The 27,657-nt window shown below is 45.7% G+C and overlaps 1 protein-coding gene across 1 annotated transcript; it reads left to right on the top strand.

Moving 5' to 3' along the window:
• Positions 1-294: 294 nt before the first annotated feature.
• rspo4 (R-spondin 4) lies at positions 295-27,657 on the top strand. Its single transcript, XM_035631985.2, has 5 exons — positions 295-924; positions 8,627-8,815; positions 9,880-10,017; positions 12,665-12,859; positions 26,751-27,657. The coding sequence occupies exons 1-5, from the start codon at positions 840-842 to the stop codon at positions 26,951-26,953; spliced, it is 810 nt and encodes a 269-aa protein (XP_035487878.1). The 5' UTR covers positions 295-839; the 3' UTR covers positions 26,954-27,657.

Genomic DNA, 27,657 nt, shown 5'->3' on the forward strand with positions numbered 1-27,657 from the left:
TAGAACCTCATAATTCAGACTGAATCTGATTTATAAGATAAAATCGTATCAACCTGATTCATTACCGCAAAAACACACGAAATGAATCAAGTGCAAAAACAAAGTCTGTCACATTTGGACTCTAAACTCTGAGTCACGCTGCCGTTCTCCAGCTGTTCGTCTTCCTCTCAGGGTGGTCAGATTCACTTTACTTCACCGCCCGTATTTAATAGGATTTCCACAGAAAAAAGGAACTCAACGGGGGAAACAAAGTAAACCCGAGTAATAAAAAAGAAGAGACTAAACAACAATAGATAGAGCGAGGGGGGGGGGTAGAAGATCATGCTGCAAATATGGAACCACTTAGGGCCTGAGAGCTCAGCCCATGAGGGGTTAAAGATGGCGACGGGGATAAGTGGAGCTTGTTTATCGCAGATTTTTGACAGTGGGTAGTTAAATGGTGCGTTTTCACAGCCCAGCCTCCAGTCTGGGGAAGCAGACCAGGCTCCGCAGCGCCCTGCACACCGCCTCCGCTCTTCCTCATCTCCGACCCTAAATCTTCTTGCGTGACTCGGGACAAAGGAGAGGAGGATTAGTTTCTCCTCCGGTCTTCCCTCACCTCCACACTCACCGTCTCCATCGCTGCTCCGGGGCCTGTGAGATTACCTCGTCCACGTCCTCCGTCCTCCACCGGCCGCCGCCGCCGTCGTTGCCCTTTTGCCCTTTTGCCCTTTTGCCGTTTGCCCTTGCCTCTTTCGGGTCCCTTCGCGGTGGAACTTACTCTCGGACCCGACGCCCACCGGAGTCCCCCGCAGATGCAGACCGCAGCCCGATGAAGCGGGCGCTCGCCAGCAGCCCAGATGCATTTGCGACTCTTTGCCACTGTGATGTCCTTGCTGTGTGAGGTGATCAGGATGGGGTCTGGTGTCATGCAGAAGCAAAGTGGTGAGTGTCTTTTTTTTCTTTAAAAGAAATCTGATTATTATTTCTGAAGTTTCACTTTTGTAAGCGGCTGCTGAGCTGATGTTCCGCATGATGGGTGTGACGGGAAAACAGGAACTGACTGTATTTATCTATAGAGGAAATAAAATCTGATATATCAATATCATGCTCTTACTGGTAGAGAATTGCCCAAATAACTAATAATTAACTTAAAAAATTCACAAACACTGTGACAAGTTCTTTTAGCTCAAACTTTGCACAATTTAAAATACAAACTATTTATTACGATCATGCACCACATGGTCACGTTAGACGGTTCTTAGAAAAGTTTATTTGTGCGGCTTATGCCAAAGGTATTTTCCTTTCATATCTGATAATAAAAGTAAAAAAAAAAAAAGAAAAGGTTTACAGGAAGCCTCATTTTTAAATGGTTGTAAATATTGCAGGTATAAATATCAGATCTCCGTTCTACTTCTCCAAGATCCAGAAACAAAACACTTTTAATATTTCTCTGTAAAAACACATATATAGAATATGGAACAGTGAATAAATCGTGAATACATTTTGTATTCAGATCCACATTTGTAGCTAATGAATCTCTATATAATCCGCCTGAAAAAAAAGCATAAGCTTTGAGTCGTGACCACAGACACGCAGGTATATATTGTTTGACCCTCACTGGCATTTTCCTCAGGAATCTGGGACTAATAGAGTAATGGAGGGGATCCGGTCTCAATTGCATCGTCATTTTTGGCTTCCGACGTTTCCCCCCTCTGCCCCCGACAGACGACCCGAGTCGAGGGGCGCTGGATAATGATTAGAGGGGCTGCTCGAATCCGTCCGGGTGTCGCTGACTCTCGTTCAGGATGATTGGTCTTGACGGCAAGATTGTTTTAAATGAGGCACGTTTAACAAAATCTTTAAAAAAAACAGATATTTTAAAATGCGGTAAAACATATGCAGGAGTTGCATATGAAGAAAAATACGAAACGAGGATGTTGTATCATGATTATTGGTCTAATATTGATAAACCATCATTAAGACAAGGCATGCATTGTAGAAAAGATGTAAATAACAATTTAAAAGTAAGAGTCTAAAACTTTATACAAGATCATTAAACATTTCCATGTGTCACATCTCGTTATTTGCTCAGACAAATTAAAAATGGTTTTAAAAAAACAACTCGTACATGAAATATTCACATATTGAAGCAGAGTAGAAAAAAAGGACTAAAATTAGAAACTGAATGAAGCCAAAAACGTTTCTATTGAGAGCTGGATTGAGACGTTTTGATGCTAATGGATCAAAACCGCTTTAAGTCGGACCTGGTTTCTGGTCTGAAAGGTCAAACTGTGGTTGTGGGCCGCGACACGTTGACCCGCTGTCAGAATTCATCACTTCACACCGAAGAGATTTATGTGGTTTTATTCACCCTCCCCTCCCGTCCCGTCCCCTCCCCTCCCCTCCCGTCCCCTCCCCTCCCCTCCCGTCCCGTCCCCTCCCCTCCCGTCCCGTCCCCTCCCGTCCCGTCCCCTCCCCTCCCCTCCCGTCCCGTCCCCTCCCCTCCCGCCCGTCCCCTCCCGCCCGTTCACCCGCCGCCGCATCTGGACTTGGTTCATTTAGCTGTGAAATGAACACACACAGCTGAAAAGGTTTTTCCGAGGAGCGGGAATGCTGAACTTGTAGAAGTCGCCCAGGCCATTATCGCGTCCATTAGTGCGAGTTATGTTTTCATAAGATCACTGCAGATAATCTTCAGCACCTGTGACTGTTCGACTGAATACTGAGTATTCAGAGGGAGTGACCAGGAAAATCCCCTTCACATTTTGCCAATTAACAATCAGTAATCACAACCTGATTATCAGATAATGGGCGGAGTTTATACCGAGACACGGACGGAAGCTACTTTTGTAAACAACCAAGATGGCCGCCGCTGATGAACGAGCATTTTGACTAAAAGTCAAAGTCCTCTCCGCTCTCGTCTGTTGACGTGATGCGTCGCTCAACAGACGTCACGTGATTCGTTGCTTTCACTGGTCGTAGGCCCAATTGCGTCCGGAGGCATTTTGGTCTGCGTCCGGTGCTAACGCCTCTCGGAAATCGAAAAATGAACTGAGAGGTCGCAGACTAATACAGATTTAAAGACCCAGAGTGTCATTTTTGTAATTTTGTGGCGGCATGTGGTGGTAAAGTTGCAAACCGCAACCAACTGAGCGACTGACAGGGGACACTTTATGGTGTTGCACCGCCGATTCCATTTCCGATTTCCGGCAGCAACGTATTCTGGAACCGTTTAGTTCAACAACCGTATTCAACACGACGTGGAAACATGGAGACTCACACGGAGGTCGGTCCACCTCATGGAACTATATCTAACTCTTATATGAACACAGAGTTATGGACAACATATTCAGTTTCTGTGAATAAGTTCTTCTAAATATTACACACAGTAGCTTTAAGTATTAGTTAGTACCAAAACATATTGTTGCCTAAAACCACCTGTGCAAAAATATTACTATTGAATTGATGAGGAAAATAGTGCAGAGAGGAGTGTTGTTCCTTTTTTTAAAGAAATTCTTTTCGGGGACGTGTTGCTTTATTTGCTCACAGTCATTGTTTTAATTGACAAGAAATATGAGCGAAGGCTCTCTACCTTCTGGAACTTTGAGGTTGTATATATGAGTCTGAAGATTACTGTACCGTTCTGTACAGCTGGAGAGGATCATCTTCTGCGCTCCGCAGGGTGAAGATGAAGATGTAACACAAGCCGCTCTCTCTGAACGACACGTCTGGAGATCACGAGGTGAAGAAAGTGTTAAAAAGCTGCAGATCTCAGACGCAGCTGCGATCAATCGTCTGGACACACACACACACACACACACACACACACACACACACACACACACACACGTGTGTGTAATTAGGGAACCGCACATCTTGTGTTGTTTTATCGCATCGCCCCTACCTGGCACATTTTTCTGCTTGATGTATGTACATTATGGTGCATTGTGGGTATTTTGTGCTCCGTCCACAGAAGTGGTGGCTGCTGTATGTTACTGGAAAATCACACCCTAAAAACGGAATTCCTGCTCCGGACCAAGAACATGGAAAACACGGATGTCGGTCGCCGTGAACATGACTTGTTCAAGAAAGTAGAAAAAACAATAATCCATGTTTACATTTTATGGGTTCTTTCTTGGCCCGTGTGCCATTTTGACGAGGATGACTGACGATGCCCTCAGCCACTTCGCAGTCACAAGATCTCAGTCCAGTTGAAGACAATGGGAGATGTTGGACGGACGTGTCGGACGTGTTCTCATCCACCAGCACCATCAGCAGAACACGGAGTCTTCCATTGTCTTCGTTAGACTCCAGACACTTGACGAATCGATTCCAAGGTGCCTCGGAAGTTGTTCCAACATCTCACTTTATGATGGTTAAGACTTCATCTTTGTATTTCTACCAGTGAGGCAGTGGAGAGAAACCCAAGAGAACTCATCTCCACTTTCACCTCGGTGATTTAACTTTGGCTGAAGTTACTGAGATAAGATTTCCCGCCTCATCACCGTGTTCCCAGTTGGTTTAATCTCCCAACTCGGTGGCTCGGTTGGAAAGTGTTGACGTCATTAATACAAGTCTTTCTTTATTAAAGGGACAGTAAGTGATTCTGAAGCAATTCACGTTTGGTAGATATCAGCGAATATTTCCTCACCGTCCGCCAGATGTCGGTTCGTTGTGCGGCGAATAAAACTCTGGGTTTTCGTTTTCAGCCCTGGCTCCGTAAATCCAAAACAAAAAAGAAACGGTGCGGACCGCACCGCACAACGCGGCAACGCAGTCTGTAAACATCACTCGTCGACGCCCTTCAGAGACCTGCTAGCTGGTGGTCATGGGTCCGCGGCCCGGCCAGAGCAGTAACCTCGCAACAAAGAGAGAAACAAGCTCTCACCAAAATCACTTACTGCCCCTTTAAACCAGTTTTCTGACCGTGTGTTATCTTCACCACATCCGTGCAAGTTCAGTTTTAGGGTGGAAGTCCCTTTTTTCTTTTACTCTCGAGCATTTTTCTCCCAACAGAGCTCGTTCCACCTGGTGCTTGTTAAAAAACCCAGCGCAATCCCATGCGAGGTCAGAGGTCGCCGCTTTTTACGCTACCTAAACCTGCCGCTCCTCTGAAAAGTCCCTTAAGCCCGCAGATCGATAGCACATGTGTTGGAGAAGTGTTTCTCAGACAATGGGGTCGGGCCTCAAAGCGGAGCTCGGTGAAGAAATGGCTCCCTGGGTTATTCGGGAGGAAATCTGCTCTTCTCTTCCCGACGCTGAACTCCTCTTCGCTCAGTCTCGTGTCTCTTTCCTTCTCTAATGTCGATCATTAGTCACTCGGATCTCACTGATGCTCACGCCAAGTTCAGAGGTCGCTGCCTCAACACACCTGTGGCGGCGGATGAGAGAACTTTGTGCTCAGGTGTTTCTGCAGCGCATCCCTTCCCCAGGTGGTTGAGAGGTGAACACAACGTGACGGCGTACTGGATGTCAACGACAAGTTTCTGATGGCGTGACCCGCGCGTCAGCTCCCTTATAGTTTACATTTCTCGACCGAATATGTCATAACTGGCTGACGGAGACCGGCCGAGTTCAAAGGCTCCTTCAAAAACGCAGGGAGAGGCGCCGCGGCTTGTTTTTGCCAGAGCGAGTCCATCGCTTTGTAGCGCAGAGTTTCCCATAATCCACTGCTCCACCGGTCAGTGTTAGATGTGTAATCGTTCGAACTCGCAGGAGGTATCTGACTGTTGTTGTGTCCCTTGTCCAGTTCAACTGGAGGTTTGGCTTCAGTTTGACGTTTACACTATCGGTTACCTTGTTTCTGGCATCAATAGGAAAATCAAGTCAAGCCAAATGTTATTCGTGAAGTCCAATAAAACAAAAATGGAGGTTTGGGAGTCTGAAGATGATCGGAAACCTCAGGAGCACAGGGCGTTACAGGGACTATATTCCTCACATATCATTAAAGCCCCAGTGTGTAATTTTTGTAATTTTCTGGCGCCATCTGGTGGTAAAGCTGCAAAGCGCAACCAACTGAGCGACCGACCGGGGACACGTTATGGCGGCGCACCACTGATTCCACTTCCGCTTTCCGGCTGCGCTAAAAATTCAACGTGAACGCGACGTGTTCTGGAACCGTTTAGTTCAACAACCGTATTCAACACGACGTAGAAACATGGAGACTCACACGGAGGTCGGTCCACCTCATGGAACTATATTTAACTCTTATATGAACACAGAGTTATGGACAATATGTTACATTTCTGTGAATAAGTTCTTCTAAATATTACACACTGTAGCTTTAAATGAAGAAAAACTCCACTAATGTTCACTCAATCACAAGTTGTTGTTGATAATAAAACGAATATTTTTGACTTTCCAGTCAAATCATTCAGCAGAATGTTATAGCGAGTCCACGATGAACCCGACGAACTGCAGCCTAATTATCTAGGGATTATTTCCCTGCATTTCCCAGAAATGTCTTAAGTTTTATGTGCAGGCGGTGGGGGGGCGCGGCAGTAAAAAATTTGCAAAGTTTGGATAAAGACATAATGTGTATGAGGCATGGACGTATGTACATGTATGTATTTCTCTTAAATGAGCTCCCTTGCTCTTTGGTGAAGTTCAACAGAATTCACACACACTCGTGTTTTAATTTGGTGAATCATAAACATAAAGGACGACTGTTACTGTAACTCAGAATTCATTGTTAATTAATATTCTGCTTCTTTCTTCCGCCGGACTCATTACTGATCACACCAAACACAATATTTAATCTATATAGTTTCACCCCCCCTTTGTATTTGCACCTATGACATATGGAAGTTTTTTCTCTCTCCTTATATTCATAATTTGGGTTTTTCACCTTTTTTAAATTTGCTTGATATTTTGAAAGTCGGAGGACGGCGCCTTACGTTTGTTACAGCACAAACGGTACATATCATAAACCAACCTTTAGATCCTGGAGTCCTTTATTTCCTCTTTTACAACTGTTGATTCAAATGAAATGAAAAGTTTCGCTACTTCCAAATAATTGTCGGCCTCATTTCCGTGTCTGCAAGTTTATTTGCCTGTCTCGCTTCGGTTGCACGTTCTAATATAAGTGGATTCATAGCAGTTTGCCTGAGTGAAACATGTGAGTAGGTAGAAGGAGACTGTAGGTTTACAGGAGCTGTGACCTTGAACGACCTCTCCTGTAGATCTGATTGGCTCAGCCACCGGCGCTCCGCGAGGATCAGACTCGCCGACTGCTCAGACTCACGCACACTCGTCCGACCGCAGTTTCACCTCCTCGGCGGATTGCGTTCGTCTTTCTCCATCGCTCTTTGCTTCGTTCCACCTCGGCCCGTCCCCCCCCCCCCCCCCCCGACCTTAACCCCCGTCGGATCGCCTCAGTCGAGTCTCGTGTGTTCGGTCTCCGCTCGCTGATATAATATAATAAGACTTAACGCGGGCTCAGACGTGAAGCCCCGACTGTCGAGCCCCCCAGAAGTCTGCACTGACGTCGTCAGGACTCGTGCCAGAGGACTTGAAGTGAACTTCTTTTGTTTTCCTCAGAATGTCTAATGAGATAATAATAATAATAATAATAATAAAAATGAATGAACACAAATACCTCCTATACGGAGTCAGCCAGGTGTCCAGCGTACTGTACAACTCCCAAGACAGTTAATACTGTCGGCATTTCATACAGTTAAGAAAGAGAGAGAGTAATACTGACAAATAACTCACTGATGTCACTGTAATAATTAATGTCCTGACGCGCCCATTTTGAAATATAATTCTGATCAAAACAACTTCTGATTTGTTCCACGTGACGACGGACATGTTGCCTTGACAGTGAAATGTCACGTGGTTGCAGATTCAACTGTATCTTGGTAAAACAGGAGGAAATCTATTGCAAAATGCTAATAAGAAATAAATGGATAGATTATAGAATAGTTGTTTTCATTCCGCATATTTTTTAAATTGTGTTTATCATTGTACACGATGGCAAAATAACATGAATCAGTTTTATCTTACAAAATAAACAAAAATATTATTTGTTGCTTTTGGAAACATTTTAGAAATCTGAACTGGTTTTCTTTCTTTCTTTTCCCCCCCCAAACATAAACCTCTTACCAAAGTTTTATGTTGCCAGTTCCTGTCGTTCATCAGACACAGATGAACTTCTGAAATCCCAAATGTTCCAGACGCATTGAACAATATTCGTTTTGTGTCTCAAATAAACATGTGGTCAATAATTGATCACAAATTCCGAACGAATCAAATATGACACAAAAGTTATATCACATATGCAAATGAATGCGATGGTTTCCATTCGCTGTTTTTGTCTTTGATTAACATTTCATTTTCATATGCGAGTCCATCCAACGTATTCTGATTATTGCTTTGAAAAATCACAAAATATGCCAGTGCCTCGTCAGTTAAAGAAAATAAACTTCTGTACAACAGACATATAATAATAATAATAATAATTTATTTGATGCGATTTTTTTTCCGTCCCTGAATGTCCAGACAAATGTCTTCCTGCCTGCCGCATCTACAGATCTTTATTTCAAGGAGCTCAGTGTTGGATTATCAATTCTCGTGGTACCTTGTCCTTCCCCTCCACGTCTGACCTTCCTCCTCCTCTTCCTCTTCTTCCTCTGCTCGTCGGCAGCTCAGCGGGAGACGTCGGAGGACTGCCGGAGCTGCCTGGAGTGTTCCCGTGACAACGGCTGCGTGCGTTGCCCCGAGCGACTCTTCCTGTTCCTGCAGCGGGAGGGGATGTCTCACCACGGGACGTGTCTCCACGCCTGCCCGGCGGGACACTACGGACAGAGAGGGAAGGACATCAACCGCTGCATGAGTACGTCGTCGCGCCAACAATAACTCAAATGAAATACTACATAGACACAGTTTACATATTTATTGAGAGATAGTTTAAGTGTCTCAACGAGCCTCAGAAAGAGCTCACGAGAAGTTTCTTCTGTCCTGAGCAATAACCGTACGTACGGTAAAGATGGACGACGCGCCTCCACTTCCTGTAATAGTCCAATCGTGAGTCAGCCTCAGCTGTCAATCATGACGTTCCACCAATAGACTGAATATAAGCCAATGCAGAAGTGCCTGGATGCCTGCATTCTCACAATGACCAGCAGAGGGCGGCTCCATTGGCTGCAAAAATAAGTAATTTTCTACAGAAGTCTGTAGCAATTTTTCTGTCAACCTATTTCTATGCTGATTTTGGAGAATCACATTTGAAAAATTTGATGAAAACTGCAAAATTCCGGAATTTTTTACGTGGTTTGCAGAGGCAACTGTTGTTTTGTTTTCAGTTCTTCCCAACCTCTTCTTCTTCTGCCGTTCTTACAGCCGCGTTACGTTAGCGGCCTACGTAGCCTGTAGCGCCACCTTCTGACCACAACTGCTCTGGTTGTTTTCCTGGTTGTCTTTTTTGCGACGCTTTTAAAATTCGCTCGACATTTACGTAGATGCAAAAAACCAAGATGGAGCAGGACGAAAAATACCAAAACCAGAGGCTTCAAAAAATGGCGGCTCGCAAAAACCCAACGGGCAGTTTTCACCAACATTTTTATGTATCAGAGTGATAAGAACGAGCTAAAACAACAGACACACAAACCAACTTTGGGGGGAAAGAAAGTATTTACTATGACTCTTTAGGTTTGATCCATGTCCCATCGACTATGTTCAAGCAATAACTTCAAATTCTGATAAAAATGATCACAACTTCTTAGAAAGAAACCCGTCTTCATGTCTGTCATATCAAATCACACTGGCGTCCGACACCTGCGGTTCAACCTCGTCCACCTTGACGAGTGCGACCGGGTGAACAACAGAGGCGTTCGCCTCCGACAGGTTGATGACCGCGACCCAATGTTTCTGTGCTTGTCTGTGCCCCCTCCCTCTCAGAGTGCCGCTCGCCGGACTGCGATCACTGCTTCAGCCGAGACTTCTGCACCAAGTGCAAACCGGGCTTCCTGCTGTTCAAAGGCAAGTGTGCGACGAGCTGCCCGAGGGGGACGTTCGCCCACCAAACGGACTGTATAGGTGAGAAACGTGATTGTTGTGGATTGTGGCCGATGACAGCATGAGAATATCTTATTAAAAGTGAAGCGGGACGTGACGGAGAGGATTTTACCCACGTTGAGGAATTTGTACGTGATTGAACACATTTCCATATTGATTTAATGATTAATTAGCATGTTGTCATCATGCTAAAACAGAATTTAAATGTAGCTACTGATAGTCAGCGGCATTGATCAAAAATGAATGGAACGTTTTTGGGAAGATCAGGAAACTTTGTTTGGGGTTCCATTTTCTTTAAAGCTACAGTGTAATATTTAGAAGAACTTATTCACAGAAATTGAATATATTGTCCATAACTATGTGTTCACATAAGAGTTAAATATAGTTCATGAGGTGGACCGACCTCCGTGTGAGTCTCCATGTTTCTACGTCGTGTTGAATACGGTTGTTGAACTAAATGGTTCCAGAATACTTCGCGTTCACGTTGAATTTTCAGACGCTGCCGGAAACCAGGAAGTGGAATGAGCGTTGGCGCGCCGCCATAAAGTGTCCCCTGTCGGTCGCTCAGTCGGTTGCGGGTTTTGCAACTTCACCACCAGATGGCGCCAGAAAATTTCCCAAATTACACACTGGGGCTTAACTATTGCGAGATGGGAGCTTGATGCAGGTACGCGTTCTGCAAGCGTCCTTCGAGTAACAATGAAGCGTCCTTGAAGAGTTTTTTGAGGGGGCGTGTCAGACTACAAGCGCTAGTTGTGCCTTATGCACGTCCGTAACATCGTCCGGACGACTGAGCGTCTTCGTTTTCGGAGCGCCGGGAACAGTTTTCTCTCTCTTTATCGCGGACTTTTTAACTTTTGCAGAACGTTTACATTCACATTAAAAAAAACCTAGAGCACACTCGAGGACAAAGCAAAAATGATAAAGCAGAGTATTTCTCCTTTAAGTTCCTCGTGAACGTCACCTTCCGTACGTCTCAGGAAACCGGTCGCTTTTCCACTTTCAACCCAATAACCTACAGGTCACGGCTCAACACCTGAACGACCTTTGGTGACCCCTATCCTAATTGAGCTTCCGTCCGTTACGAAGCGGAGGGGAGCTGAGAGCGCGTCCAACCCACAGGCAGCTTTACAAACGTATCTCCGCTGTGCGGCGGGAGCCCCGAGCGAAACAAGACGATCCCAGAGGTTTCTGTTTTAATGAAGAGCAGGCCTGTTCTTCCTTTTATCCGCCTCTCTGGCTCCGCCGCAGTGTTTCATGTGCGAGTGGTGGAGTTCCTCGTCGGACGCGGTCGTCGGTGGATTGGAAGATAGACTGATAGATCGCACCTGTTTGGGGAAACTAGACTTTTGTTTGAGGAGAGGCCGCGAAGCAAGAGAGCAACTCCCGAAAGAGTTCCGTGATTCAAATAGCGATTTCATCAAATCAAATCTTGTGCGATCAAAGTTTTTAAAAATGTTTGTGGCAGATTGAAAACCGCCGACGCCTTTGTCTTGAAATATTTTCTGCCGAGAAACGTTTCGTCAGCTGCGTTTCTCTCCCCTCGTTTACTTTTTCTTCTGCTTCCCTCTTCACTCCGGAGCCAAACCCTCGGTGTGCAGCACATGATTCACGTTAAACAGAAAGCCTGCAGACAAGTTTTCGGAATTCATCTTCATATCTCGCTGCGCATCGCTCCTCCCGTCGGAGTAAGTGAGACGTATCGCTGAGCTCACTCAGCGCGCGGCGCCGAGCTGCCGGCGTCCACCTGCGGCGTCTGCAGCAGCTGTCCCGTGGTGACGCGAAATAACAGAGCGATACCGACGATGAGCGAGAGATTATGGAGGCTGCGGGTGGAAACCCGTGCGGTGGCTGATTTCTGTGGGGCGACATCGCTCGTCAGCGACCAACCAGTGTTTAACGCTTCGGCCGACGTTCACGTTAAATCCTTGCGGTTGCCAGAAAAAACATTCGTCTCGACACGTTGATCATCGCTCGACGGGGTCGTGGTTGTGATTCATCTTCATTACCTCAAGTCTTAATCTGTGAACTGCAGGAAACGTCACATTCAGCCAAGTCGTTATTTTCATCCATCCATCGTCTGCCGCTTTATCCATTTGAGGGTCGCGGGGGGCTGGAGCCAATCCCAGCTGCCATTGGGCGAGAGGCGGGGTTCACCCTGGACAGGTCTCCAGCCTATCACAGGGCCACATACAGAGACAAACAACCATTCACTCTCACATTCACACCTACGGTCAATTCAGAGTCTCCAATGAACCTGACCCCATTCTACATGTCTCTGGACTGTGGGAGGAAGATGGAGAACCTGGAGAGAACCCACGCACACACGGGGAGAACGTGCAAACTGGTTGGTTTGAACCAGAACCTTCTTGCTGTGAGGTGACAGCGCTGACCACTACGTCACCGTGCAGCCTTGTTATTTTCAATTAGAAGAAAATCTCTCAGGTCAAAGTATTTATCTCGTCAGGAACATGAATAGTGAAATTCTGGCGGGGTCGCGACCTCAAAGTGCCCCGAGGCCTTTTCCCGCTGTCGCCCTCCTCGTTTTCTTCTTCAAGTCAAGTTCCCCGGATTCGTCTCACGACAGAATCATTAGGTCGCGTCTGCTATTTCCTCATTGTGTCTGACGTCGTCCCTTCTCTGATTCCCTTCCCTCTCTCTCTCTCAGAGAACTGTCTCTTCGCTCCGCTGGGCGAGTGGAGCGAGTGGAGCGTCTGCCTCCGTGACGGCGTCACCTGCGGCTTCAGGTGGGGCAGGCAGACCCGGACCCGGGCGGGCCGGACGCCCGAGGAGAGCGCGGCGTCGCTCTGCCCGTCCCACAGCGAGACGCAGAGGTGCCGGATGAGGAAGAAGTGTCCCACAGGTAAAGAGGAGGGAGGGACGGAGGGAGGTCGCAAAGATGTTACCGCTTTTACTTATGAATTCAACATCCACCGTCATCATCTGCTTCTAATAATCATTTGGTTGATTCATTCTTCGCCGTGTTGGACGACCAACATCTGGGACGACCAACATCTGGGGCCTCCCTGCCTCGTTGGGTCCCGGGGTTTGGTGCTGCGCTGACACACTCGTGCAATTTATAATGCCAACTGTAGCAAATTGGACAATCTAAAAAAAGCCAACATGTGCTTCCTCTAATGGACGTTAACAGTTTCCACCTTTTAGGAATAAATGAGCGTGTTGGTGTAGAAAGACGAGGGGCAGCTTCCTTAACTCTGATCTTCAGAAGTTCACCATCGACTTCCGACCTGCATACCTCGTCCTCCTATTAAAATGATAGATATATATTAAAGCTACAGTGTGTAATGTTCAGAAGAACTTATTCACAGAAATTGAACATATTGTCCATCACTATGTTCATATGTGAGTTAAATCTAGTTCCATGAGTTGGACCCGACCTCCGCGCGGGGGGGGGGGGGGGGGGGGGGGGGCGTACCAGGACTTCCCGCTAGCTGCCGGTACTCGCCGGAAGTATCGTCCGGACTCCAGACGAGGCGTTCCAGTGTTTTCTGTCCTTTACCGTCGACTTTTTAACTCTGCAGACCTTTGACACACAAAAACAACTATACAACACACCAGAGGAGAGGGGGCATGAAAAAGACTATAAAGATATTGAGCTAAATTGAAAATAGTTCAATAATAACAACTTCACTGATTTCACTCACAAATTCAAATTCCCTTTGACCTGACTTGTTTGTTTCAACATTTTCGACTTGATGAATTTATGACCTCTTTGTTCTGACTAAAATCTTTTTCCCGAATTATTATTGTTAATGAAACGGTGAGGACGCGATTGTGGTCGGGGGTCGGTGTTGAACTGATCCCCGGGATCTTGTCGTGTGGAGCTCCGCTGATTTAGTTTACCACAAAGTAAACGTGCGGCGGCCGTGGTCCCGACCGCGAGTGAAGCGCTGAAGGCTTCCGAACCGTTCTTTCATTTCAAATGTTTCCTCGAAAAATGAAAAGGGAGAGAAATTCCGCACGGGGCGATTCCACGTCTGTGACGCGAGACGCAACAACAACAAGAGCCGAGGTCGAGTTTCAACTTTCTCATTCTTTCGAAAAACTAAACGAAGCCATTTCTTTTTCTCTGTCCCGAGCGCCGGGAGAAAGAGTTACAGATGGAAGTGAAGGGGACAGGGAGCGTCCCTCTTTGTGCCGGCTGCTCCGGGCCCAGGCGGCGTCAGAGGCCTCGGGGGCGTCATCCGGCCTCGCGCTATTTTGTGCAAACTCGCAGAAAAAAATCTTTGAGGAATAATCGCGTCCGGGGCGCCGACGCTCTCCGCGCGCTCTGTGCTGGTGAACCTGCGCACAAAGACACATGTCGTTTGGCAGCTCTGCGTTGTGGAACACGCTCAGTCAGCTGTGATCTGGTCCCGTAGAGTCCGGCGCCGCGCCACATCCACGATGAGCGAAGGAACTTGGTTCTAAAGCCAAGTTGTTGTCGTTGTTGTTTCGTCCCGTATTCCGTTCGTCTTTGCACCGACGGCACAAGAAGCCGTGACGGCGGCGTAACGGTGCAGAGGAACGTTCAGGGCTGCGTCGTGTCTAACTTTTTCCGAACCGACGGGGAAAGAAACCAACGGTAATTTCTCTTTAAAAGGCTCTGAATATATTGGGCCTTTCAGTGTGTGTGTGTGTGTGTGTGTGTGTGTGTGTGTGTGTGTGTGTGTGTCTGTGTGTGTGTGTGTGTGTCTGTGTGTGTGTCTGTGTGTGTGTGTGTGTGTGTGTCTGTGTGTGTGTGTGTGTGTGTGTGCGTGTGTGTTTTCCACTGCGTCCACAATGGAAGGCATGTCATTTGAGGTAATTATCATTATCATTGTCAGATCGTATGTCCGGTGGCATTAGCCGAGGAAAGAAATCCGACCCGGCGGAGTCTGGCGCTGGGATCGGGCCCGTGGACCTAATCGCACACATCTGGGATGAAAGTCCGCTGTGGCATCTGCCCGACATTCCTCCGTTGTTCCAGATTAGACGACTCTAGTCTTTTTAATTCCCGCTCTCTTGTCGTCCTTATTGTTTTCAGATGACGAGGAAGGACGCGGGCTCTCATCTCTCTCTCTCTCTCTCTCTCTCTCTCTCTCTCTCTCGTCGCTGTTTCACTCATGGCAACATGAACAGACATATGTCGATTGGTCGCCGCTTGTTTTCCTGGCAACTCAGAGAAGATGGTGTCACGGCAACGCGGCTACATTTCCGTTGGAATGTCGCCGTCGTCTCATCAGTGAGGTTTCCTGGGAGGCGGAGATCTGCTCGTTGCAGGTGTGTCGCCGCGTCGCCGTCGCCGCAGAAACGCTCACTGTTGGTTTTGGTCAGAGAGACGCGCTCGTCCTCCGGTGAGTCAGCACGCCAACGGCTCGTCATCGAGCCCCGGAGGCCAAGTGCAGCTGCGGCTGGTGGGAACTTGGTCAGGAACCAAAGTACGGGATTATGATTTTGGCCAAACGGTGGCGCGAGGTGAAAAGTCCCAGGATCACCGAAGGGATTTTGATTCACGCCCAGAGAGGCTTCTGATTTCTGAACTAAAATTTCATGGCGATAAATCTAATTGGTCGAGATATTTCTCAACGGGTCATCGGAAGGCCAAGGTCAATAGGAATCATTGCCATGGGAACCATTACCGTCAGGTTGTCATGCACTTAATATGCACCAGATGATCCATCTGATTCATGTGGATATTTGGGGGCCGATGCCAATACATATATTAGGGAGTACATTTTTTTTTACATATATAATAATGTTGCAATTTGCAATGATTTGCAAGATGTTGTTATCAAACCTTGAAAACTAATGACAAAGAAATATAATTGAGACTTGATGGTTAAACGGATTTTATTATGAATAACTATAAATAAAACCCCAATAGATAGAACTTGTATTAATAAAATAAGCTATTAAACTATATTTTTTAAGTAGAATATAAACATTAATGTTCGTCTTTTCTGCATTGTTTATACTATAAAACGCAACAAGTCCTGCAACTCATACGACAAACTATCTTGTATGTGGTAAAAATGAACGTAAAATAGCGCCCCTGCTGGTGACAGGAGGTACGACACAAATACTGTTCGCCTCAGAGCATCGTGGGCTTTTATTTGCTTCACCGACACATGGTTGATGAGCTTGTGCAGGTCAGAGGGTGATGGTTAGTGTGACACGGCAGAGAATCAGCACGATTGCTTCACAAAATATACGCAAATCCATTTAAATACACAAACATGACGGACTTACCAGTTCCCCCGCTGACCTCTAGTGGCCGTGTACGGTGTTCGCAGACGACCACGTCGTAATACGCTGCCTGAAAAAACGGAGGAAAGTCTCGTAAAGCAATTTTTCACATCAGCAAAAATGAACGCAGAAAAGGTTATGTCTGTAAAAGACTCATTAAATGGCCAACGAGACAATTATTAACACCTGGACCGTTTCTGCTTGGATTCTTTCACGCACGGAAGAAACATTCATCTCACTTTAAGCGTGCGTTCGATTCGAACTGGTAGTTGTCGCCAAATATCAGGAAATAACTCCAGAATCAGAAGGTTTGGACACTGGACACTGGACGTGGCCTCGAGCCTCTCGTGAGTCGGTAATAATGATCGATTCTGTCTCGACCGCGGAACCATCGATAATCCAGAGCAGAACGCGCATTCGAAACAGATCTCTGCACCGGGAGCACATCCAACCCTCACTGCTTATCCAATACGAAGCGTTAAATAGAATAAATCCACATCCTTGAGTTCTTTGATGTTTCCCTACTTCCTGCCACGGCATTCTTTTCTTATTTATTTCTTACAGTCCTACTGTTTCCTACTGTCCTACCAAACAACTCTTCAGATACACGTTGTTCCGTCGGAGGACGTCTCCAGCTACAGTCGGCCTGGTCTGACAATTTGTTTCATTTCAGGAGAGGATTGTTGACGTGATATCGAGTGAGTCAGGATGGTGCAGACAAGGCCACGAGTCCAGGAGGGCAATTAAATACCCTCCGACGGGAATATAGTAGAAAATTGAGGCAGTTGACGCCGACTCAGGAAGACACAAGTATTTATTGCAAGAACCCACTATATTCAGGAGACACACAGATCAACAAGTGGTCAGTGCAAGGTGTCCCAACAACCTGCCTAGCCCAGTCAGAGTTATGAAGTCGCCCTCCACTTAAAAAAGTGTTCTTCTTCTGTCTCTGTCCTCTCACATGTCTGACTTTGACTACAGCAACTTGCATCTGGTGTTTTCACATTCCTCTCCTGGAGGACGACATTTCTGTTTCACTTCTCTGCAATTTGAAATTCAAAAGAATCCGGTTCAAGATAGATTTGGTTTGTCACAAATACAGAAAACCAATCACTGTCAAATATGAACTTCCAGTGCAGCAAATCATGAGTGGACGACAGGGGTGTCAGCAGACAGTTAACGTTAGCATTAGCAGTTAGCATCATGAGAGGACGGCAGGTGTGTCCGCAGATGGTTAGCATCAGCATTAGCAGTTAGCATCCACGAGGGGATGGCAGGTGTGTCGGCAGACGGTTAGCATTAGCAGTTAGCATCCCCGAGAAGGCGGCAGGTGTGTCGGCAGACAGTTAGCATTAGCAATAGCAGTTAGCATCCCCGAGAGGAAGGCAGGTGTGTCGGCAGACAGTTAGCATTAGCAATAGCAATTAGCCTCCCCGAGAGGACAGCATGTGTGTCGGCAAACAGTTAGCGTTAGCATTAGCAGTTAGCATCCATGAGAGGACTGACGGTGTTTCAACACACTGTTGGCGTTAGCATTAGCAGTTGGTGAAAGTTTTATGGCTGACTCTCTCCGATGTTGCCCCTCGCCATCTTGTTGATCACATTCTTCCACCGGTCAACCTAGCGCGAGCAGCTGTGGTGTGCGGTTTCTGTGTTATTTGCATATCATGAATATTCAAAAGTCTCAGAATTCCAGAGAGTGGAAGATGTTAAACTTAATATTAGTCTTAGCAGATAATTTTTATATACTTTAAAACGTGACTGGAGGGGAACTTTAACAAAGCAACAGAAAGAGATAAGTCTTTTCTATCCATCAGGATATAGTATAACACCTCAGATCACTGTTCATATCACCAACATAACTGGGAAAGAAAGGAACAAACCACATTACCATCTGTCCACATGTTGGTCCGACTCACGGCCTCTTATGTTCCGTCTGAATAAACATTTATATTCATGAAATGGCTTTTTGCGGCTGCAGACTGACACGTGTTTGCTGTTAGTGTGGAAGCTTATTAAGTCGTAGTTTATGGCGGCGATAATCAGGACGAAGTGATTTACTCGGCTCCCTTTTTAGAGACAGAGCGTGGCAGTGGGAGCTCTTACTTCGGGACGTGATGAATTTCCCCCGCTGTAAAAAGAGAAAGCGGCTGCATAGCTGCTGTTTTATGATGCTGCGCAGCACAAATGAAAACCGGAGGGAAAATGGTGCTATCGATGCATCTGTCTTGCATCTATATCAGGCTAAAACAAAAGCCGTGGAACTCCCCCGTCAAATATCCGTCCTTCGTTCTTCATAACATTAGTGCTGCAAGTGTATTGTTTGTCTAATTCTGTAAAAGTAGAATATGAATGGACACAAGTCATAATTCAAAACCGAAGAAGCTCTCGCAGCCTCTGGACGCTGAAGTGGCCTAATTCATAAGTGATTCCTCTCGGGGAAGAGAGAAAACCGCTGCAGCTGAACTTTAAAGTGTTTAATGAATGAAAAAGAAGAGAAATCCAGCACAGGCTCGGTCCAGTCCCAACAGCGCACTCAGGGTTCTGCACGCTACGGATCGCCAGCCAAGAATAAGTTCAAAACACATAATCGGGCTGAAAATAAACACAGGGAGCGCGGCGGCGGGCTGGGATCACCGAGTCTTAGTGTGTGTACTCAGTCTGTAATAACTGATGTCCTTTATTAATAATAATATTAAAAAGCAGTGACCTGAGGTGAAAGTATACTTCCAATTTCAAGAGTTAAAATCTGACAAACAGCCCAAACAAACCGAGTCGTCCAGTAGCTTCATCATATCTGATATCAAGCTAAAAAATGTTTGTCATACGACTTTGCATATTGACTTTGACATGGATCTAAAGGCTCATAAGAGCGACGGGGGCTCAACAAGACACCGCAGGTCACTTCCACTACAGCTGCTATCCACCGACATGCTCCAGTTGTTTAAAAAAATGATTTAAATCTGTATATTTATCTACCACGGGACTGTAGAGGAATTTTTTTTTAAAATCTCGAACCATCAACAACAACAAAAAAATCTGATAAAAATACAAAGATAAAACACAAACAGATGAATCACTCAGATTCCGTCAAAGAACAAAACAAGGATGCGTTCGAGAAGTATGAGGCAGAACCATATGCTCATATAGTCCTGCCCCAACTTTACAATATCATATTATTACAGAAAAAAAACAAATATATGTACATTTACTGCATATATATATATATATATCTATACTGCATACAAAAATGCAGGTCATACATCAACATAGTGTACAACAATAATGTAAAGTAACTAAATTGCAAAAGAATATATTCAGGTTTCTCCTTTCTGTATTGGTCAAATACAAGGTTGGTTTTCCTTTGTCCTAAATTTACTGAGACAGAGCGTTTCAATGGAGACAGACATTATCTGTGAGATGACGACAAGTGATTCTGAGAGTCAAATACTGTACATCGACCGGGCTAGGCAGGGTTTTTGGGGACACCATGCACTGACCACTTGTTGATCTGTTTTAACAAACCAGAAATCTCCTCAACCCTTTGAGCTCCTGTTATAAAAACTTCTCCGCCAGACGTCCACGATTCCCCTCGTTCCTGATTCAGTGTCATTTTTCCATGACAAGGACAGTTGGATCATTGTACATATGATTGTGTTTGCATGTGCGTCATGCGTATATACATTTTGTGTATTTTAGTTACTCGACCGTCTCCCGCAGCTCGACTTTCCCAGTCTGATGTTAACAAGTGACAGTTTTCTGGAGAAGCTCCATCACTGACTTGATGAGCAGTAGTTATGGATGTGGGGTGGGAGGACGCGGTGATGTTACACAGATCTCTGAGTGGGTGGGAATGAGCTCGTCTTCTGGTTTTGGCACTTCCAGCACAGCAACAACAGCATTCAGCTGATTTCTGTGTAAAGACACGAACGGACGGCGGCCTGGGGCTGGAACCGTCGTGACCGCGGTGTTTAAAACAGACCGAGGATCCACAACATTCCCTTTTTAATCAAAAAAGTCAAAAGCAAAGTGTGATTTAGTTGTAATTCGCAATAATAATAATAATAGAAAAGAAAAAGGGTATTGTAGCTACTGTAGCCCTGATGAAGCACTGAGAACGTTTCTTGATACAGCAGACTGGATTTAACTGACTGACCAAAAATATTGTTTTATCAGAAAGATTTTTATGATTTTTGTAGTGTTTTTTCATGTCTAACTTAATTTTTACTCTTTTACATTCCACTCATTTTGCTAACGCTTTTATCCAAAGCGACTTACAATAATCAGTTACATATCAGAGCATTAAGTGCCCACACATTTTCTTTCCTGACCGGGAATCAAACTTGCTATTGTTGATCACTTGTATAACTTTGCACCGAATTCGCGAACGGCAGAGGAAAATTGCCTCGACAGCGCCACCTACAGAAAAGCCCCTACATTGAATTTAACCGACATTTGGGCGGAGGCTGTATCATGTCCAGACCCACAAAAGAGTACCTTGCAGCCGTTACCTCCGACCAACCTGAAGTCGGCCATTTTGGATTTAAGGTGCAAAATTGCAGTTTTGGGGGGTAATTTGCATAAAATCATCCTTTAACGAACTCCCAGAGATTTCACACGAGTAACTTCTGCTTTGGTGAGTCACATCTGAAGACCTATGGGATCAAAAGTTGATCAAAATCCCTTCAGTCCAAAGTCAGTGGTGTAACTCTTTAAGCTATACCAGCTATACTCTTTATATACTACTTTTTTATGCACTGATTATATTTTTTAATTTCTCTTCTTTTAATTTCCATTTTTAATTTTCTCTCTGTTCTTTATTAAGAAAAGTGCATGTGTGGTTAAATATTCAATATCTCTAATCGTTTCCTCGGTGTGTCTGTACTGGGTCTGTAGAAGTGTCTGTGGTGAGCCAGCGAGTCAGTCTGGCACAAATTAATTTCAAAAATGTATCACCGTCCACTTGTGAGAGCAGACGTTCATCAGATGGAGTGGGAACCTCTGGCAGCGAGGGAGCAATGCTGATCTAAAATATTCCTCGGCCAATTCAAAAACCTGTGGAACGACATATTCGCCAGTCAGTCGACAACACAAAAAGAGGAGGCACAACGTTTCAGAAATAAAACGATTAAATCTGAATCTGCAAGTCGGATTTTAACACGAAAGTGGCAAAATGATAAATATCGGACAAACTTCCTCATTATCTCGGCTCAATTCTCTTCAGTGACGGTTTTAATACCTCCAGAGAACCGAGGTGAATCACGAGGAACGTTTTCCTCGTGACTTTATCGTACAAACGTTCCATTTTGGCATCAGTTCACCTTTTAAAAAAAAACATGTTGTGAGAAACATGCAAACTCCACCTTAGAGGAAGTCACGCTTTTATCCCACTCATCCCGAATCCAAGCTTGTGGACTTGTGGGAGTTATGCAATTCAATATTTCTGTCATATTCATTTTCAGGCAGATACAAAAAAAAACATATGGGGCTTTTACAAAACAAAGAAGGATCTTATATCTGCTGACTGCTCAGACTAATCCTGCCTGACAGTTATTTCAGATTATGCTGTTTTAGTCGCCGCTGTACTTCGACGTGTCTGACAGTGCGGAACTCCGTAACCTCCTCGTCCGACCCCACGTGGATCGTGGAAGATTCTCCGGTGTAACACAACACAGACGGCGAAGCAGCAAGTACATGTTCCCATGTTTATGTCATATGCATTAAGTTATGGATAGTAATACGCAGGTACTCGTTAGAGGAACAAGGAGCTCGCTGCAGTCAGTCGTCCTCATTTAAAATGCAACCTCATTTTCACTCCTTCACTGACCTTAATGTGTTTGGGAGGCCTCAGTGCCCCCCAACTCCCCCTTCCTTCCACAAAACTGCCCTGAGATGAGAAAAGTACTGTATGTTCGGAGGCGGATTCCAGGCATTTTCATGAGGTTTCGCGTTAGTGTGACTGATTCACTCTGGCCAGATTCGTGTGGGCTGTTTTTTTTGGGTGTGCGTCTGTGAAGTTTTTATCGCACCATCAAGAATTCAGAGACTCTCTCAGGATGCCACACAGGTGGTCCTTGTATAGTCCGTTATGTAATGTGTACGTCTCGTCTCTCCACTTCTTTTACAAACTTGGGGTGTCTTTGCGTCCTCTGAGATTCCCTCTGCGCGACCCCCCCTCGGCTCCTCGTCCTCTCCGAGGCCACCCAGTGACCCCTCGAGTGGGACATACCTCATTAGGATTTATTTGCCTCGCGTATTAAATTAAAAACAGGTTGTCGCCTTGTTGTAATGACACAGAATGCTTGCTACCATCGCATCGCGCTGAGGCTCAGTATATTTCCTCCTGCCTGTCGTACGGTTTGGTACACGAGAGACGACGTCTGGGCGGGTTTTTGAAGCTATGGTGGTTTTCATCCCTGGTGTCCTTCAAGATACGAAGCCTCCATGTGGTTCGCCGAGGGGCCACCACCGGTGTCCAAGAGTACGTGAAGCTGGAATCATTTTGATTCTAAAAAACGCGTGTGTCCAAAAAGGTTTGACGTCTGTTTTGGTAAAGATTCTTCTCGACTCACACTCGGCGTCTCCCTCGTCTCGCTTGTGAAAAAGTCTCACGAGGTTCAACCTCGACAGTAACGGATTCTCGTGTGACTTGCTTGGGAATGAGTTGTACTTTCTCCATGTCCGTCTGACTCGGATCTATGGTTCATTGTCTTTCAGCAGAATCACACCATGAAAACTAATACGATCATGTCAGTGATCCACAAAGTTGTAAAACATCCAAACCAATGATTGTGTGGGATAGTGTGATTACACACTTGATTATTACCAGACAGAGAAACTATTTCATTTGCTTATTTTGTATTTGAGATACTGTAGCTGCATCAGACATTCAGTTTCAAGTCTGATTTCTGCACCTCTGTTTGTGTCCATGCCAACGTCACGGCCTCGTCAGTCCGCCCATCGCTGTGGTTCAGACTGAAATTGACTGATAGATATCTAATAGACTGATATATAGATATATAATAGACTGATTTTTCCAGTCGGGGTCAAAAGTTTCGTTGTACCCAATCAAATACCTTGACTAGTTTACTGCATCCCCATCGTCTCTGCTTCGCGTTCAACGCTATTTAACAAGTGTTAGCATGCTAACACGTGCCTTAGCATTGTTATTGTGTGCGCGTTGGCATTGTGGTGTAGCCCCTTGAAATTAAATGAATACCTCCTGCGGGATAAATGGAAAAAACTCTGTCGTTCCCCTGATTTTTCACCTCAGGTCCAAAGTTTCATTGTACCCAACATGCTGATGTGGCCCCTTAAAGGGACAGTTCAGTGATTTTGAAGTGGGGTTGTGTTAGTTACTTATCCATAGTTAATATGACCTCATGGAGATGGAGATCAGCGATGTCATTTAACGGAGTTTGGAGGAGAAGTGGAAGTAGCGTGAGTCTGAGTCCCACTGTTGCAGAGGTGAACCACCGGAAAACCTCTTTTTTGACACATTTTAAAACGTTACCTAAAAACATATATATCCGTTCAATTGTACGCTGGAGGACGTTTTTTTTTTTCAAGCGTACGTCAACCATGTATCACTGCGCCAACTCGCGCCGGTTGATAATCACTCCGCTAATCAGCTGTTCGACTCAAAGCTACCGCGGCGAGTTGGTGCCGTCAACGTCTGTTTGGCCGAAAACTGAAGCAGCGCAAAAATGCGTCCTCCAGCGAACAATTGAAATGATTTTAAAATTTGGCGAGAAAGACGTTTTTCCTGTGGTCCCCTCTGCAACGGTGGGACTCAGACTTACGCTACTTCCACTTCTCCTCCAAACTCCGTTAAATGACATCGCTGATCACCACCTCCATGAGGTCAGATGTTAACTATGCATAAGTTACTCATACAACCACCACTTCAAAATCACTGAACTGTCCCTTTAATGATGCGACAACGGGACAAATAGACGTGACCTCTCTCTGGTCTGGCGAAACGTTTCCCCGCGAGCGACAGCGTGCGACATGTGAAACAGGACGTTCTAAGCGGCCGAGTGAAACCAGCCTCCTCGTGTTAAGAGGTTTGCTGTCGGACCCTGAGCAGCGACCGGGGACCAACCTGCCAAAGTCAAATTTAGAAATTGTTTGTGTCATTTTAATAAAACACCTAATGCTGTGTTGTGTATTTGACCGTACAGTTGTTGTGCCGGGCTGGTGGGCGTCGGCCCGCGCTGCTGATTTATCATCCGTCGTGTCGACGGCACGGAGCAACATGTGGTTCTGAGTGTAAACTCCGCGTTGTGCAAGGAGTCGGTTCAGGCTCAGGGGGTTTAATACCAACATTTTTTGCTAAAGTCTCTCTGGCTTTTCGTCTTTGTCCAGTAAACGTTCGCTCCCTCGGAGACAAAAAATATTATCTTGATTCAAAGGGTTCAGTCGAGTTGCAACGTGGAAAAACATTCTCCCTCTCTCACCGAACCCGGATGGCGTCTGCAGTGTTCGCCCCTGGAAGTATGAAAGAATTATGTTAATGATGACGAAGAATAACAAGTCAAATCTTCGCGCCGGCAGTTGAACCGCAAAAACGTTTTGTCCATCAGCTGTTTAAAGAAAACTGACACTTGATGGTAACGATTTTGTAAAGTTTGAGAAACTAAGACGTCCTGGATCAAGTGCGGTTGAGTCGGTCGGTCACAGTTGAGACAGTTGGTTTAAAATGATTAATAAGAATTAATAAGTGCCCGACCGAGTTGAGACCCTGGTTCCGGCAGTGGAAATACAATTCCTGCAAAGGCTCCTGTAGTTTTCCTGCCGGGAGGAAGTTTTCCTTGTGGTCCACAGAGCTACAGCAGGTTTAACCATCCTGACCAGGAAGAGGTCGTACGTCATGTGACACGTGACACATGACATGTGACACGTGACACGTGACCCTGCAGGCGGCGGCGGCTTCGCCCGCTCTCTCACTCAACATTGACGTTCTCTCTTCATTTGAACCGTGATCAGAACCTTTCAACCCCAAATCTTCAACCCGCTACTTTTCTCCCCAAAACATTCCCCAACTTCTCCCCCCGGAGCTTTGGCAGATCGGAAAACAATTCGATTGCAGAAACACGGTATGTAAAACATCTGTTTCCTTGCAAACAGCACAAATGAGCTGTTTACTTTGGACGACTTGTGTGTCGGAGCCCGAGCGGCTGCGAGTTACGCACGCGGAGCTCCGTGCGGTTGGATGATGACTAATACTGACGATTGATTATTTGAATGCGTTTTGACTGAAAAAACAAAACAAATCAATGTATTTTAAAGGGACAGAACTTGTATTTACCCGTCGACCTTTGTGGTTTTACTGAAGCTGAAAGCCAACTGAAGCCAAAAAACACTGAAGCTCTCGTCCGCATCAAAACCACATTTTCCCTTTGGGCTAATCACAAGAGACCTCTACATATACGTGCGTTACGTCGCGTTGCATTGTGGGAAATCGAAACGTTGCTTTCGTCAAGTGCAGACCGACTGAAGTTCCGATCTCGAGTCCTCGGACGTGTATCTGTCGCGTCACGTCGACGCCGCGGAGAGTTTGAAAAGACTTCCGCTCGCCAAGCGTCAATGCATCAGTGGGAATATTTCATGGACACTTGAGAGCTGGATCGTGAACCAGCGCCAGTCGGACACATCCGCTCGCGTCGTCCATCGCGTCGCTCGGTACCTGGACCCAAATGTCCGAGGCGCCGGAACGCAGAGCGTGAAAAATGAAAAGAGCAAATGGGACGACGTCTCTTCTCTGATGTCAATCGACGGAACGCGTCGGGAGAAACGGACCCACGAGGTCGGACAGTTTAGTTTATATTTTAATAATAAACTTTCCTTTTTCCATATCTACCCGACAACAGCCTGGAAACATTAGACAGTTAACTGCCATTGAATTTCATTACATTTGTTTGTCAAAAATGGTTAAAAGTCTTAAAAACTCTTAAAGCTCCAGTGTGTAATATTTAGAAGAACTCATTCACAGAAATTGAACATATTGTCCATAACCATGTGTTCATATAAGAGTTAAATCTAGTTCCATGAGGTGGACCGACCTCCGTGTGAGTCTCCATGTTTCTTCGTCGTGTTGAATACGCTTGTTGAACTAAACGCTCCAGAACACGTCGCGTTCACGTTGAATTTTCAGACGCTGCCAGAAACAGGAAATGGAATCAGCGGTGCGCCGCCATAAAGTGTCCCCTGTCGGTCGCTCAGTTGGTTGCGGTTTGCAACTTTACCACCAGATGGCGCCAGAAATATTTCTCAAAATGACACACTGGGGCTTGAATGAAGTTCCATGTGTTTGTAACCAAGTGACAAACCACCGTGACGTCACCCGCTGGTTTTTGAAGTCTCGAGTTTCGCATTTGAAAAACCAGCGCCATGTTGGTTTCCAACCGGACGTAAAATTGGGGGTGTGGCCTCACTGAGAGCTCGTCCACCCACGCCTGCAACCAATGGACCGCACTATTTAATGTTTTTCTTCTTTGCCTTTTCATTTCTTCTCCATCCGTCAGAGGGAAGACAGAATCAAAAACTCGGACTGGGAAAGAAGAGGGAGAGGAAACGACTGCGGCTGCTCGCCAGCGGCAACAGCAACGCCGGCAACTCGCCGAACGCGACGACGGGCGGCGCCGGAGAGGTTCCCGAGGAGGTGACGGACGCGCCCGGAGACCAGCCGCTCGGCACGACGCGCGTCAGCGGAGACTTTTTAATCTGAGACTAAAAATCAACTGTTTGTTTCTTTGTTTCCGATCGGGACTCGGTTTCAGAAGTCGTCATCGGCTGCACGTTGCTTACTGGAAACTCAAAGACGAGCAACTCCAGTCGACATCATGACGGAGGAATTCTTGCGAGGCCTGTGCGTGAAGATTTCCACCGGACGATCTTTATGATTATGAACAGTTCCTGTGAGTTGGTGAAGAAAACTGAAGAAAGGTCAAAGTTACATTTGTGCGTTTGTATTTAAAAGGAGAGAGACGACCCTTTGAGAAGACGGAAGGAAACCCGCGCTATTTCTTCAAACTAAACACTTTTTTAATATATAAGTGTCGTAACCATGACGATGTATCATTTAGCCGCTCGTCTCCTCCGATATCGCACAAAGTGGCCGCGACCGAAGATGTGAATATTACCGGTTTGGCTTCGATGAATGTTTCATATGAGAAAATGGGATTTCAGTCCACAACATGAATGGATGTTTCACATATTGATGTTGCCGCCACGTTTTTTTTTTTTTTTTTTAACATTATTTTGCTGCCTGCAACACTTGTAGCTATTTGCAGACTTGTTCAGTACAGACATGAGTCCTGAGTTAAAAAAATAAATATTTGAATTGGTATCTTTGCTTATGTGATAAGAAGATTGCGACAGTAAAATAATTCCTCTTTGTCACTTACACCGTTACTGTCGAAACGTTTCTCA

This window comes from Scophthalmus maximus, chromosome 6, assembly GCF_022379125.1.
Source record: "Scophthalmus maximus strain ysfricsl-2021 chromosome 6, ASM2237912v1, whole genome shotgun sequence".
Taxonomy (NCBI): Eukaryota; Metazoa; Chordata; class Actinopteri; order Pleuronectiformes; family Scophthalmidae; genus Scophthalmus; species Scophthalmus maximus.

Coding starts and splice junctions, on each gene's coding strand:
- rspo4 (XM_035631985.2), top strand. CDS start 840: ATGCATTTGCGACTCTTTGCCACTGTGATGTCCTTGCTGTGTGAGGTG. Junction 10,018..12,664: donor CCACCAAACGGACTGTATAG/GTGAGAAACGTG, acceptor TCTCTCTCTCAG/AGAACTGTCTCTTCGCTCCG. Junction 12,860..26,750: donor GAGGAAGAAGTGTCCCACAG/GTAAAGAGGAGG, acceptor TCCATCCGTCAG/AGGGAAGACAGAATCAAAAA.